The 14,569-nt window shown below is 36.1% G+C and overlaps 1 protein-coding gene across 1 annotated transcript in view; it reads right to left on the bottom strand.

The window, feature by feature from the left end:
* The window catches only part of RRN3 (RRN3 homolog, RNA polymerase I transcription factor), a 31,122-nt gene that overhangs the window by 15,693 nt on the left and 860 nt on the right, over positions 1-14,569 (bottom strand). The window contains exons 2-9 of the mRNA XM_069086329.1: positions 11,833-11,938; positions 10,790-10,846; positions 7,847-7,936; positions 7,418-7,547; positions 5,196-5,255; positions 4,338-4,401; positions 2,759-2,828; positions 1,093-1,191 (exon numbers count right to left, since the gene is read on the bottom strand). Coding sequence (XP_068942430.1) covers positions 1,093-1,191; positions 2,759-2,828; positions 4,338-4,401; positions 5,196-5,255; positions 7,418-7,547; positions 7,847-7,936; positions 10,790-10,846; positions 11,833-11,938 — 676 coding nt within the window. The remainder of the gene's footprint in view (positions 1-1,092; positions 1,192-2,758; positions 2,829-4,337; positions 4,402-5,195; positions 5,256-7,417; positions 7,548-7,846; positions 7,937-10,789; positions 10,847-11,832; positions 11,939-14,569) is intronic.

Raw genomic sequence — 14,569 nt, 5'->3', positions numbered from 1 at the left:
ATCTAATGTGAGGCGCTATAAACATCACCATTTTACAGATGAGGGACAAGCCCAGGATCATAAGAGTGGTCTTGTACTCTATACTGTTGCCACCTAGATACCTGAAGGATCTGCTTTCATCAGGGCAGGAACAGAGACTCAATAGATGATGTTTGGGTGCTGCTACATTTTGCTTTGGCCCATCAAGTCACTTCCCAGCAGTCCCTTTCAACCTCCCCACCCCTGCAGACTTTCCCACTGAAAAAAAGTTAAACCAAAATATCTAAATGAGTGACTGTAATGCAGTCATGACGTTCCATTTTTGTAGCTTAGTGTTTCAAAAAAGAGATATTATATGTTTTTGTGGTTGATTTCACTTCCATTGCTGCAGTCATTTATAACTGATTCTTTAGTGTAACATTCCGTTGGCTCCACATTCTTCACTCTACATCAGTTTATACCAATCTTTCTACATTTCTCTGAATTCTTCACAGTTGTTACTACCCTTTTTGATTCCAGATTCATGAGTTCTCAATGAGAGCTCCCAGTAACATGTTCTCTATCACTGCAGATTTGCAATTGTTTTTAACATCTAAGAGAACTGCCCGAGGCACTCACATGCCAAGAGTGCACAGTCAGTCCTCTATCCATTATGCCACTGTAGCTCTCATTTTTCACTCCTCACAGAACAAGAATTCTTCCTCTGAAAACAGCTATTCTTTTGATTAGCTACAAGGTGATGAAATTGAAGGATATATCTGGTGTTTTGTGTCTTCAATTTAGCGGGGCTGGTCTTTGGACAAGACATTTAGCCCTTTATCAGGCCTTTATCTGAAGCCTTTGTAGCTTGGCCGGACCTGCCAAACTGATAGTTGTTGGATAATCTTCAAGAAACCAAGGTGTCTCTCAGACCAAAGCACAATATTAGAACATGACTTCAGTGGCACGTGGCACACTGCGTTCTATTAGGCACTGAAATGTTCTTGGCTGGGCAAACACTCAGAGGTGATTCAATCAACCCTCTATCTCCAACAAGGAGCATTATAATGACCCTCTCTGAAGAGTGTAAGATTGCTAGCAACTAATTTTAACAGTACATCGTTCAACACTTACATCCATCTTGAGCAGCTTTTCAACAACAAGCTCCAAAATTTCAGGTCGCAAGGTTGGAAAGTATACACTAATCCTTAGCAAATTATGGACATAGCATTCCTAAAAAATGAAAGCATAAAGACGCCTGAATAAGTAAACGTGTACTTCATGTCAACCTAATAAAACAACCAATATCACTCTGAATTTCCAGGATTTAAGAAGCAAACTATAAAAACATAGGAACCATATTTGTAAATATAGTAAGAGAGTACACATGAAGCTTATAAAGGACCACTAAAAACAAAAGAAAATGCCATACTGGTAGATCCCCTTTAATATTTCAGAAAAATCCATTTGCAATCTTATCAAGATTTACCTGTACCAGATAACCATAAAGTTGTGTCACCTTCATGTCAAACATCTCTGCTGCCTACTGCCCACTGAACTGTGTTCAGATTCTGCCCCCTGGCTGACGATTCCTTTTACAATCTACCGTGCTCTACCTTTCTAGCCTAGGGTATATCTATTTTCTCCCCCTCCCCCCATATAGGTTCTACATATACCTTTACATTAAACATTAGTCAAGTTGTAAAGAAGAATCGTGGCCAATGGAGTGAACAATGAGAAAGAAGGAAAAAACAAAACAAAATTAAAATGAGAGCAAGTGGTTTGCTTCAATCTGCATTCAGACCCTGTAGCTCTTTCTCTGGGTGTGGACAGCCTTCCCCACCATGAATCTTTCGGAGGTGTCTTAGAACCTTGCATTGCTGAGAAGACCCCAGTCTATTAAAGTCGGTCATCACCAACACGATGTGTCTGTCGTTGTGTACAATGTTCTCCTGGTTCTGCTCCCCTCACTCAGCATCAGTCTCTCCAGGTTTTTCTGAAGTCCGCCTGCTCCTCATTTCTCATAGCACAACAGTATTTCATTACATTCATATACCACAACTTTGGCCTTCCCATGGTTTCCAATTCTTTGCCACCACAAAAAGAGCTGCTCTATTTTCATATATACTGGTCCTCCTCCCACTTGTATCTCTTTGGGATGCAGCCCTCACAGGGGTATTGCTGGGTCAAAGAGTAGGCACTTATTTATAGCCCTTTTGGGCATAGTTCCAGATTGCTCTCCAGAATGGTTGGATCAGTTCACAAATCCACCAACAATGCATTAGTGTTCCCATTCTCCCACATCTTCTCCAGCATTTATCATTTTCCTGTTTTGTCACGTTAGCCAATCTGACTGGGAAGATGTGGTACCTAAGAGTTTTGATTTGCATTTCTCTAATCAATAGTGATTTAGAGCATTTTTTCATATAATTTTAGATATCTTTAATTTCTTTCAGATAGAGTATATTTTACAAACACTTGCTATCTCCCCTAGTTCCTGATACAATGCTCTCAAAGCAGTAGGCAATTAGTAAATGTTCTTGTTGCTAATGTACACTAACAACATCGATGTGCAGCAACTTTCAATAATTAGTGTCTGTAATAAACATTAGTACCCTAAAAATATCTGAAATGAAGATGAAGATTAGTAAAAAATGATGCTAGTAAAGGAATTTAGGAGCCTTAGACTAAGATTATTACCATAACAACATAACTAATTTTATACAAATAAAACGCACAGACCTAAAATTTCACAAGATGTTGAGTTTCTCTACCATATGACTATCCAAAATATTCTTACCAAAATTCTCTCTGATTTTCGAATAAAAGGAAATTTTTCCACAAGTATTGGCATGAGAAACCATGGTGTACTGTAAGAAAACAGTCAAGATCAGTAAAAATTTTTAAAATTATTATCAATTTCAAACTCCATGAATTGAAATTTCTAGTCTTAATTCTAGGGAGCACAGGGATATGAGTATATAACTTCCTCAAATTTAAAAATCTCCCCACCACTTAAGTGTTTTATCAAAAATGGTTAGTAACATTCTAGAAAAAAGCTTTCTAGACTTCGAGAAAATGATGTAAATCAAAAAAACACCCAAAGTGTTATACACAATGCCTATGACTATAAAAATAATTCTTTATTAATAACATACTGATGGAAAAGGGAATGGGATCAGCTTACATTCTTTTATCTAAAATCCTCAGTTCGTATTGTATATTTTTACTGAGCTAAGTATGAATCCATATTTTATTTTTATTGAGAAGCTCACGATGAAAAACAAACCTGCCCCTCCCAGCTCTGCCTGTACTCCCTTGGCCTTTGCCACTATGCCTCAGCTGTCCCTCACGCTGCGACACCTCCCAGTACCTGGGGCCTCCTCAGTCTGGAACATTCACTGGACCTTGCAATATTCTCACCACGGAATGAGAATAGACTGGTCCTTATTTCCCATCAGTGAGTTCCTACCCAATTGGGCCTCCATTTGAGAGAGCAGTCCAGGCTGGCCAACTATCATTTCCACTCCCAGCTCTGCGGCTGTTCCCCAATTTCTGGACTTTACCACCCACTCCACACAAACACAACTTTTCCTTCTCTCTTTCAAGTATTTTTTCCCCCATTAAAATGTAAGCTCTTCAAGGGCAGGGGCTGTCTTTCTTTATATTTATATTTGTATCTCTAGTAATTAGCACAGGGCCTCGCCCATAATAAGTACTTAATAAATAAATGCTTGTTGCTTTGCCTTAAAAAGAGAAAACATACTCTGTAGTCAATTAAATGAAAAGGTAAATCATCTGGCTCTTAAGAGTTTTCATTTTCCTCAATGAGTTTAATGAAAACTTCAGGTCAAAATCAAGTTGATAAAGTAGTAACACTTGAATCACCAAGCATGAAATGTTAGAGAAAATTATGCTAATATTTTCCAGTTCTTTATATAATTATCAAAAAATGTGAACATTTACTCTGATAGCTAATACATTTTCTACTTGATAGGGACATTCCATTTGTTGAAAATGGAAAAAAGGTGAGTATTCATGAAATTTCAAGATGGAAATTTATGCAATTTCTAAAAAAATGCTACAAGATTTTTTTCTTAAACTGGCAAATAGCATCCTTATACTACATAATCTTTCAATTTTCATTACTAAAACTAGTTTAGACTGAGGAACATGAAACACCATACATATTAAGTGAAACAAAAAAAGTGAAAGTAAAATTAGAACATATACTGACAATATAAAACTACACTGAAATAAACAAAAGTTTAAAATCATGCTTCGATTCAATCACTAAATGTAACAATTGTCTACTGAGCTTTTAAAAAGAATAAAATGCCACAATTTTTAAAAATGAGAAAAGAAGAAAATATACTCACGAGGGGACATATCTTGCTATTAATTGTAAGGCTCTATGACATGTATCAAAATTTGCAGGAAGATCTACAAAGAGTGAGAACAAATTAGTACCTGTTTAGTTCACTAAATACTTATTTATTAAGCACCTAATCTGTGTGAAACATAGTGATAGCCACTAGAAGACACAAAGGGGAAAATGATACAATCCCTACAAGCCCAAGGGGTTCACAATCTAAAACGGAAGGGGGTAGACTTTCCAACTAATTTATCAATCAACACTTATTAAGGTGAGGAGTACAAAAAGTGGCAAAAGGGAGCTGCTTCCCTAAAGGAATTACGATCTAATGTATATGGACAGAAATGCAAAAATGCTAGGATATGGGGAGAGCATAAAAATTACAAAGCCTGGTCAGAACTGCAGAAACACATTCCTAAGATGTCAGGACTGGAAGGGTCCTAAGAAGTCCCTGTCCAACTCCCTGACTTTTTTATGGATGAAAAAACCCAGGCCCAGAAAAGTTAAGAATCTTTTTCTATCACCTTAGTATTAGGTAATGGACCAGAAATGATGAGGTCAAGCAAGAAACTAAAATTATGTGTTTGAAGTTACTACAGAATCTAGTCAAATAGGTATTTTAAACTACTTCAAAAGGGAAATCATATGTACATGAACATAACCAGTTTTCCATTCACAATACTGCAAATAAATTCAAAACACAAGTTAAACAGAACATAAGATCCTATCAAATAGACCACCAAAGCCCTGCTTTACTTCCAGGAATAAATCAACCCTTGGAATTTCTAATACCATTTACCTCATATTACTCAGTATAAAGGTTTGGGTTTTTTTTAAACTTCAGTAGTATTTTAGGACTTACTCTCATTTTCATCATCTGAATCTGATATAGTCATATCACCTTCCTTGATGATTACTCGAGCTGTTAGGGATATAATTTTTAAATGGTCTGTTATACTTTTCTATTGCCTTGACACAGATGCTTCGACAAACTCATACATTACAAAATAAAATGAAAAAAGTATTTTATAAAAGCTGTTTTTAAGCTAGAAATAAAACAAAATCCTAGCATTAGGTTAAACTAATACATTAATATTTTCTCAGAATTCAACATAAAAGCCCTTTAAAGAGTAAACTACTTTGTAGTTTATCATAAAGTATAGTAACAACAATATACAAGTAGTTAGCAACATATAAGGCACCTTCATTTACAAATAACTGCTCAGAAATATATATCTTTATATCCATTCCATGGTACTGCCGACATGACAGTTATTAGAGAAAAAGAAGTGAAGTTTTAAGTTAATTTTTAGGTGTAGAAGAGGAGGATGGGGAGAAGATGTAAAAGGCAGCTATGTGTATGGGGACTCAAGTTCCAGATTAGCTCCAGATACCTCACTGGTGGCCGTCCTGTTCTCCATCTAAGATCAGATACAGATTATTAGAGGGCAAGACTTTTGCCATTATGTATTTCTGTATCTTTTAGTGATGATGCACAGTGTTTTGCCCATAGTAAGTACTTAATAACTGCAGTTTGAGTTGAACAAGTACTGTTTTGCTCTTTGTGAATCCTTCTATGAATTATGAAATATCACAGAGCCTTACATAGAGGAAGCCTAATAAAAACTATTTTCTCCCATACCACTTGATAAACTGATGGCCAGTTAGAGATTGGGCTGGCTGAAAATAGACATCAATGCAAATTAGCTTAATAAAACTCTTTCCTAACATCTAGCCTTTTTATTTTCTCTCATCTAAACTAAGAGAACAGGAATTTTGACTGAGAAGAAGAGTTAAATAATTCTAGAGCATGAAATGTTTGAGAGGTAGCACCTACCCACCCTCTCAAAATAGGAGTGCTTAGGAAAACATGAAGACACAGTGAAGGAGGGGGGAACTCTAACTATGGCCCGAGGCCGACTCCATAAACGGCGCTTCTGAGTCTTCCTGCAGCTCCTGAGCCTGAAGACTCGGAATCAGAATCAGGCTAGTCCTTTACTCTGGTTACATCATGACTTTTGTGGCTGATCCTGGAGAGCTAGCCACAATATACAAAAGCAGGCTGTTTCAAATAAGTGATTTAGAAACAAGCTTTTGGAACACAACTTTTTCACAAACTGGATACTACCTTCACTGCATATGGTGATTTGTACTTTAATGTAAATTAGCAAGTCCTAAGTTTACTATTATCTAATTTGAACACTTTCCTTGGATTCAAATAACTATTTCTCATACTCATTCAGCATTTTACTGAAATTATTTCTGCTATATTTCAATTACTATGAAAACACCAAATAGTTTCCCTTTCATTAAAATTCATTTTGGAAAATTTTAATAGAAAGCAAATCATATTTCTAATATGAAAAATTATAAGAGGTCATGTTCTAGGTCAAGGTCTTTGCATCACTTAAGACCAACAATATCACAAAAACATACTCTATATTCTTATTCTCAGTCCTAAAAATGGGCATATTCTTTGTCTCTACGTGTTTGTGTATGTGTGTAAAAAAACCAAAACACACACATAAAGAGACTGATTATACAAGGGGCCCAATATAGTATATGTATGTATAAGAAATACAATTTTTGGGTACCATAAATTTGATTAATTAACCCCAACTGCCCTGGCTTCCCCCCTCCAAAAAGCAACAAAACAAACAAACAAACAAAAAAAAGTTGCCCGGGGCGCTGAGAAGTCAAATCAATCAACAAGCATTTATCAAATCCCTGTCCTTCAGCGCTTTCCAATGGGGGAAGACAAACATGAAAATAATTAGGAACACACAAGATACATACAGAGCAGATAAGAAGGAGACTTGCTCATGGTCTCCTAGTTAATATATATCTGAGAAATTATTTGATGGCTGGTATTTCTGACCTTAAGGCCATCAATCTACTATGCCACAGTACTTCACTTAAGGTTAACTCTAACCAGCACTGTAGCTAAAATATACACTGAAATATTCAGTGGTTATTAACTTTTTTAAAGATGTGAGTAATGTCTTAAAGTTTATCTAAGACCGTTTTATAAGAACTAACAAGGCATAAAAGGAAAACCGAGGTAAGGAGAAAGTATATACTTACAAGGTATAAAATGAGAAACAATCATGCTGAGACATGGTCTAAGATAGACAGTCTGCGCTGAAACAAGATTTCCAAGAAAAGCCAAATATTCCTCCAACACTTCGTGGCTCCTTTTTAACCATGGCAATTTCTAGTTTGAACAAGGGGGAAAATGGCATGTAGCTCATCCAAGGTTTGCATCTCTTTTATTTTTACTTAATATTTTATTTTTTCCCCAATTACATATAAAAATAATTTTTAACATTTGTTTTTACAATTTTTTGAGTTCCAAATTCTCTCCCTTCCCTCCCCCATTCAACTAGAAGGAAATCAATTTGATACAGGTTATACATATGCAGACATCTAAAACATACTTCCATGTTAGTCATGTTTGTTCATATCTTTTAAAGATCAAATTACTAGTCAATGAAGTATCCAGATGGTACTTACCAATAAAATGCTGATAAGCTGTTCAAAGTCTTTTGTCAAGTATGTGACTGAATTTCGAAACTCTAATAGCCAGTTAATAATCTGAGCATCCTGAAATTCAACAAATAAAAATGTCTCTCTAATTAAGAAAAAGTATTTCCAAAACCTTAAATTCTTAAGTAAGCATGACATAACATAATAATGAAGGGTAAGGACATAGCTACATGTTGGAGTAACAATATTCATGAATTAGAAACAAGTTCTCTTTAGAGACTGGCAAAGAACAATGACACTAAAAATTTTCAATTTAATTAAAAAAGGGTAAGGAAGATTCTCAGGTGAGCATCTGTAATGGAAATGTAAATTTTTAAGATCTTCCCTGCCCCTAGGCTAAAGTGCACCGGAGCCTGGGGTGGGAGGCTTGTTTTTCAGTAGATACTTCTTGATTGGCCAGTGAGCAAGAATGATGTTACATTCTCTGAGCCAGAAGAAGGCTATATAAAGCCCTGATGTATAGCTTTGTTTTGGGGCTCACTTTGAGAAGTGTTCTGTGATTTGATATGGATTCTGGGAAGCTGTTGTCCAGAGTCCCCCAGCTTTGAAAACCCCAGATGTTGAAACCCAGGTGTTGATTTGGTATGGATGTAATGGCTGGACAGTTTGGAAAGCTGTCTACTTGATCTGTTTCTGTCTTGATAATTCTGCCTGTATACTTTGAAGTTCGGGGTGCTGACCTTTTTCCCCTGAACAAGGTAAACGATATATGTCTGACTGATTAAAGTAAGCTTGTTAACCCATTTTGAGTTGCTTTCCTTTATCAAAGCAGATCCAAGAACCCGTGTTGGCAGACACCCTGGGGACGCTGGGGTGCTTGCTGCCACAGCATCTCTATTACAGCTACTTTTCCTCTAATTGAATTTATGTAATTTTTTAAACACTTCTTCTCAGAACCACTGATTTTTAAACAAACAAATCAGAAAATTCAATAGCAAAGAAATCAGCCATTCAGAAATTATACGAATCTTTAAATAATGAGCAACGTAGCCTCTTAGGGAAAAAGGGAGAAGAAAGTGTAAGTTTTTAAATAAAAAAAAAAAGTATGAACAGTTTTAATTTCCAAGACAAAGTTGATTAGGATCCTGTTTGCATTTGCTCATAATTTGTCTATAAAGTGGCAAAAAGTTTCCCATTTTAACTCAATTAAATATTTGTTAAGTACCTACTAATGCAAAACTGCTGCAATCCCGAATAAAAATTCTAAAAAGCCACCTGCCTGCATTTTTCTCTGAATTCACAAAACATGTTAATATTAGAACCAGTTTCACATTCTGTGGTCCACTTTTAGAAACTGAGAAAACAGAATAACAGGGAGAATTTTTCCCCCCAAACAACATATTTCAAGGGCATGTACTGAAGTATAGTAGCTATAAATACAGGCCAACTTTCATGCTTTCTAAATTTACATATATTATTAATGATTAAGTGATGTTCAGAATCTTGAATCAAAGACTTAATTATGTCCCCCAAGCCTTGCACATAGTAGGTACTCAATAAATATGTACAGACTGCTAATTCATTGTCCAAAGTATTCAATATCACCCCCTACTTCTCTTCTAATTTTGGGTGAATTGGTTTTGTTTGTGCAAAAATGTTTTAATTTTGTTAATTCATTAATTTGTTTAATTAAAACCAAACATTCTTGGGGCGGCTAGGTGGCACAGTGAATATAGCACCGGCCCTGGAGTCAGGAGGACCTGAGTTCAAATCCGGCCTCAGACACTTGACACACTTACTAGTCATGTGACCTTGGGCAAGTCACTTAACCCCAATTGCCCTCCAAAAAGCAAAAAAAAAAAAAGATATAAAACCAAATATTCTTTAAAAAAGTTTAACTAGAGAGATATTTAGTGCTCATGGCTTTGTCATGTCTATATAATAAATGATGATATTAAATTATTTTAGGTTTAATAAAATGCCAATCATACTACCAAGGAGCTACTTTATAGAGTAAGACAAAAACATAACAAACCCCAGTTGGAGGACAAAAAAATCAAAAATCTCAAAGGTAACAAATGAGAAATGAAAAGGGAAGTGAACTTCTAGACCAGAAATTATACTATAAAGCAGTCATCTTCAAAACAATTTGGTACTAGCTGAAAAGCAGATCGGTGGAACAGCCCAGTTGTAGAAAAATCATTATACTAAACTCAAATGACCTAAAGTTCAATGAACCTAAGAACATAAATTACTTAAGAACTCCTGATTTAACAACTCCCAGAAAAACAGAAAGCAGTTTGTCAGAAATGAAATTGAAATGAGTATCTTATACTATATACCACAATGCTCAAAACAGATACCTGACTTAAGCATTAATGGTCATAAGATAAAAAGCATATAAAGATCCGTAACAGGAGTCAAAAATTCCATCAGGAAGTTGTCAGGGAAGAATTGGTGAAGGAAATGGTACCTGAACTAGGTCCTGAAGGACTGGATAGAGCTCAAAACAGGACATGAATGCATTTCAAATATAAAAAGCTCCAGAAGAAAAAGGAAAACAAGCAGAAAAAAGAAAAACAAGTTTGGGGAATCTTCACCATGACAGTGTGGCTGGAGTACAAGACACAGTTAGCTAATGCATTGAATGCATGAAGAGGAATAGAAGGAGATAAAATGTTTTGCAAACCATAAAGTACTAAGTAAATGTGATTATTATTAAGACAAAATAGGTTTGATTTCTTAAAGAACTTGAATGAGTTTAAACTATTCAAAAAGCAATGAAGAAAGAAGAACCGTTGAAATTTTTTAGCAAGGGAACAACATGATTACAATTGTGAATTCTGAAGATTATTTTCACAGCAGGTTGTAGATTCAATTTGAATTGAGAGAGACCAAATGAAGGGTTTAATGGTCAGTAAACTATTGCATGACTCCAGATTTAAATAGATTTCTTACAAAATACCTTACCTTTATGTCTGGATCTGACAATTGGTGCTTCAGCAACTCAAAATCATTTGTATCACCCTTAAATAGAAAAAAAAGGGAGGGATTATACTTCTAGTTTCCTACCAAAGAATCTGATGCAATACAATAACATTCATATCATTCTCAGAGTTGATTCATAAAAACACTGGTCAATTCAATGTCCTATGATGAATGAAGAGGAGAACTGATTGTCCTCTACCAAAATATGGCAGATACCGTATTTTAAAAGTTAGACATGATCTTTCAAATACCCAGATGATATCTTTGACTTTTAAACTTTTATTTGAGTATGGGTATGTCTTATATTCTTTATGTTTCCAAAATTTGCAATTAAACTACTATGTGAAGCTCTAATTCAGAAGGTTCACAATTACTGAGCTTTCCTACCCTCGCCTAGAATCTCCTATTGTTTCTGCTTTCTGTTAAGAATCGTAACACTTTCAAACAATTAAAAAAAAAACCCTAACCTAAAACAAGGTCATTCACGGAATGTGTTCACATCTAAAGACCTGAAAGGGATTCTTCCAAAGCATAGGTTCTTTACATTTTTCATGTGTCATGGGTACCTTTGGTAAAGACTGTATGGACTCCTCAAAATGTTTTTAAATTAATAAAATACCTATTAATACAAAGGAAATCAAAGGTTAATGAAAATAAAGATCTAATTTTTACCCACCCAAGTTCACAGACCCCTTGAACTCTATCCATGGACGGCAGATTTAAAACCCTTCTGCTAATGTATTTTGTTTGCATTAATAAAGGCCTTCATTTAAGCAAAAAAAAAAAAAAATGGCCTGTTCCTCAACTTACAGCTGCCAGGTATCATCTTGATGTAAAAAAATTTTCTAATGAAATAAAAAAATTGATATTACAATCTGGTTTGACGACTAATATGTATAGATACTTTAACATAAACGTTACACTAGACAGAATGTCAACTAAAAATGCAACCATCAAGAAAATGTCCTGTTTGTAGCTGAAGTAACCTGAAAGAAGCCAAATTAAAATGCCACAAACTTTTTTACCTTCTTGTATTTTAGCAAGATGTCTGTCACAGTCCCACCGAACCGAACAGTTTTTTTTGGTGGAGAACTGAGGAAGTCCTTCTCCAATGCAAGCACATCTGAAATTCTGAAAAGCAAAAATACAAGACATTAAGGCACTGAAATAGAAAACAATGCAGCCCATTAAAAAAGCCAAAACATTCTCATCAATTTCTCTTCTTTATTAAATAAAACCTAACTTTTTTTTTTTAGGTTATACATGTACAATCATGTTAAACATATTTCCACATTAGTCACATTGTGAAAGAATCATAACAAAAGGGGAAAACCATGAGAAAGGGAAAAAAATGAAAACAGTATATGCTTTAATCTGTATTCAGCCTCCATAGCTCTTTCCCTGGATGTGGATAGCATTTTCTATCATGAATCTTTTTGAATTGTCTTAGATCACTGTATTGCTGAGAAGAGTTAAATCTATCATAGCTGATCACTGCACAATGCTGCTGTTACTGTATATATTCTCCTGATTCTGCTCACTTCACTCGGCATTAGTACATGTACATTTTTCTAGGTTTTTCTGAAATCCCCCTGCCCATCATTTCTTATAGCACAATAGTATTTCATTACATTCATATACTAAAACTTGTTCAGCTATTCCCCACTTGATAGGCATCCCCTCATTTTCCAATTCTTTGCCACCACAAAGAGCTACTATAAATATTTTTGCACATGTGGGTCCTTTTCCCTTTTTTATGAACTCTTTGGGATACAGACCTAGTAGTGGTATTTGCTGTATCAAAAGGTATGCACAGTTTTATAGACCTTTGGGCATAGTTTCAAATTGCTAACTTTAAAAAAAATAAAACAAGAAGCAATTTAAAGAAAGAAAACAAAAAATGCAAGTCATTCAAAATTTTTAAAAATTTAATTTTTTTAGTAAGGAAGGCATTTTATTTTTAAGAAAAAGAAAGCCTTTGCACAAAACATCTAGGTAGCCATTCAAATTCAATTAACATTTTTCTCAACATCCTCAGTGCTGAAGGCAATAAGGATAGAAGAGGATACATAGTCACAGACCTCAAGGAACTTATACAATTAGTAAGAGGCTGAGACACAGAAGAACTATAATAAGCACTGGAAAGTAATTTGAAGAAACTCTTACAGCTGAATAAAGAGAGAGCCCTGAAGCCAGAAGACCTGTGTTCAGCTCCCAACTCTTACACATACTGGCTATGATCCTGGGCAAGTCAGTTAACCTTTCATGGCTCTAAACCAACTCTATCAAGTTGCAAAGCGAGGGCAGACTGTATTAGAAGAGGGTATTTCTTCACCTGAGATTCCCTATATTAATGAAATTTCTTTCCCTATCCTTCCTCAAGTCACTGTCACTTTACTCACAAGGTACTACCTATGTTCATCACCTCTTGCCTGGACTATTGCAATATTCACTTAATTGGTCTCCTGGTCTCAAGTCTATCTTCTTCTTTAATACATATTGGTCCCCATAAAGGTGCCAAAGTGATTTTCCTAATGTGTAATTGTGCCTGACCATGCCCTTCCTCTACTAAAAAACTTCATTATTTTATTACTTGTCCCTCTAGTCAAATACAAATATCTGTTTAGTATTCAAAACCCCTCACAACCTGGACCATACTACCTTTTCAGACTTATTACATTATTTCCCTTTCTACATTTTACAGTTTAACCTAACAGGACTTCTTACTGGTTATTTTTTATGGCTGTTCCTTATAAAACATTCAGTGCCTCCATACAGGCTGTCCACTATATTTGAAATTCCTTCCACATCCATGACTCCCAGAATTCCTAGTTTCCTTCAAAACTCAGATCCATAGCAGCTTTCTATAGAAAGCTTTTTCATGATTGCCCCCCCCCCAACCCACCCACTAAGCCTTGCCCTTTCCTCCTCTCCCCGCAAAAGTGGGGTGTGGGTATATGCTGTGAGAGGTAATGTGGCATAGTGAACCAAGAAGGGGCCAGCTTTGGATGCGGAAGGCTTGATTTCCAGTCCCAGCTCTGAAACATACTGGCTGTGTGACCCTTTGCAAGTCACTAAACCTCCAGGCAACTCTCCAAGACTGAATTGTAGAAAAAGTGCCTAGCTGCATAGGTGGAAGGGAAATTTCACTCAATCAGTATTGATTATGTCCCTACTATGTTCCAGGCACTGGATTTCTCATCCAGAAAGTTCTCTATGTGTGTTACATCACAAGTATGGTTGCCATCATACTTACACGAATATACACACCTACAGGAATACACACACACACACACACACACACAGGAATGAGCTTAGAATCTCTCTGGGAGGACCACATATACAGTTTGCACACATATTTCATAGATGAGGTAGGATCTTATTACTAAACAGCATGACAGTGTCAGTGACAACTGCTCACACACTAAGTTCCGTTAGAGAACATCAGTCAGCTTCTGCATATTCTTTTGTGGCTCCCTTTGGGGTTTTCTGGGCAAAGGCTCCGGAGTGATTTGCCATTTCCTTCTCCAGCTCATTTTACAGATCAGGAAACTGAGGCAAACAGGGCTCAGTAACTTGCCCACGGTGGAGCCCGAGTGTCCGAGGCAGAAGCTGCACCTCACCACCTAGCTGCCCTATATTAAACAGCATGGTTTTCTGGAGGGCAATTGGGGTTAAGTGACTTGCCCAAGGTCACAGGCTAGTTTTGTGTGTATTAAGTGTCTGAGGCCGGATTTGAACTCAGGCCGGTGCTCTATTCAC

This window comes from Petaurus breviceps, unplaced genomic scaffold (assembly GCF_028583685.1).
Source record: "Petaurus breviceps papuanus isolate PSGF00001 unplaced genomic scaffold, PetGlider_PUasm1.0 118, whole genome shotgun sequence".
NCBI classification, from domain to species: Eukaryota; Metazoa; Chordata; class Mammalia; order Diprotodontia; family Petauridae; genus Petaurus; species Petaurus breviceps.
The sequence above is the reverse complement of the archived record's forward strand: the minus strand, read 5'-3'. Positions and strand labels throughout refer to the sequence as shown.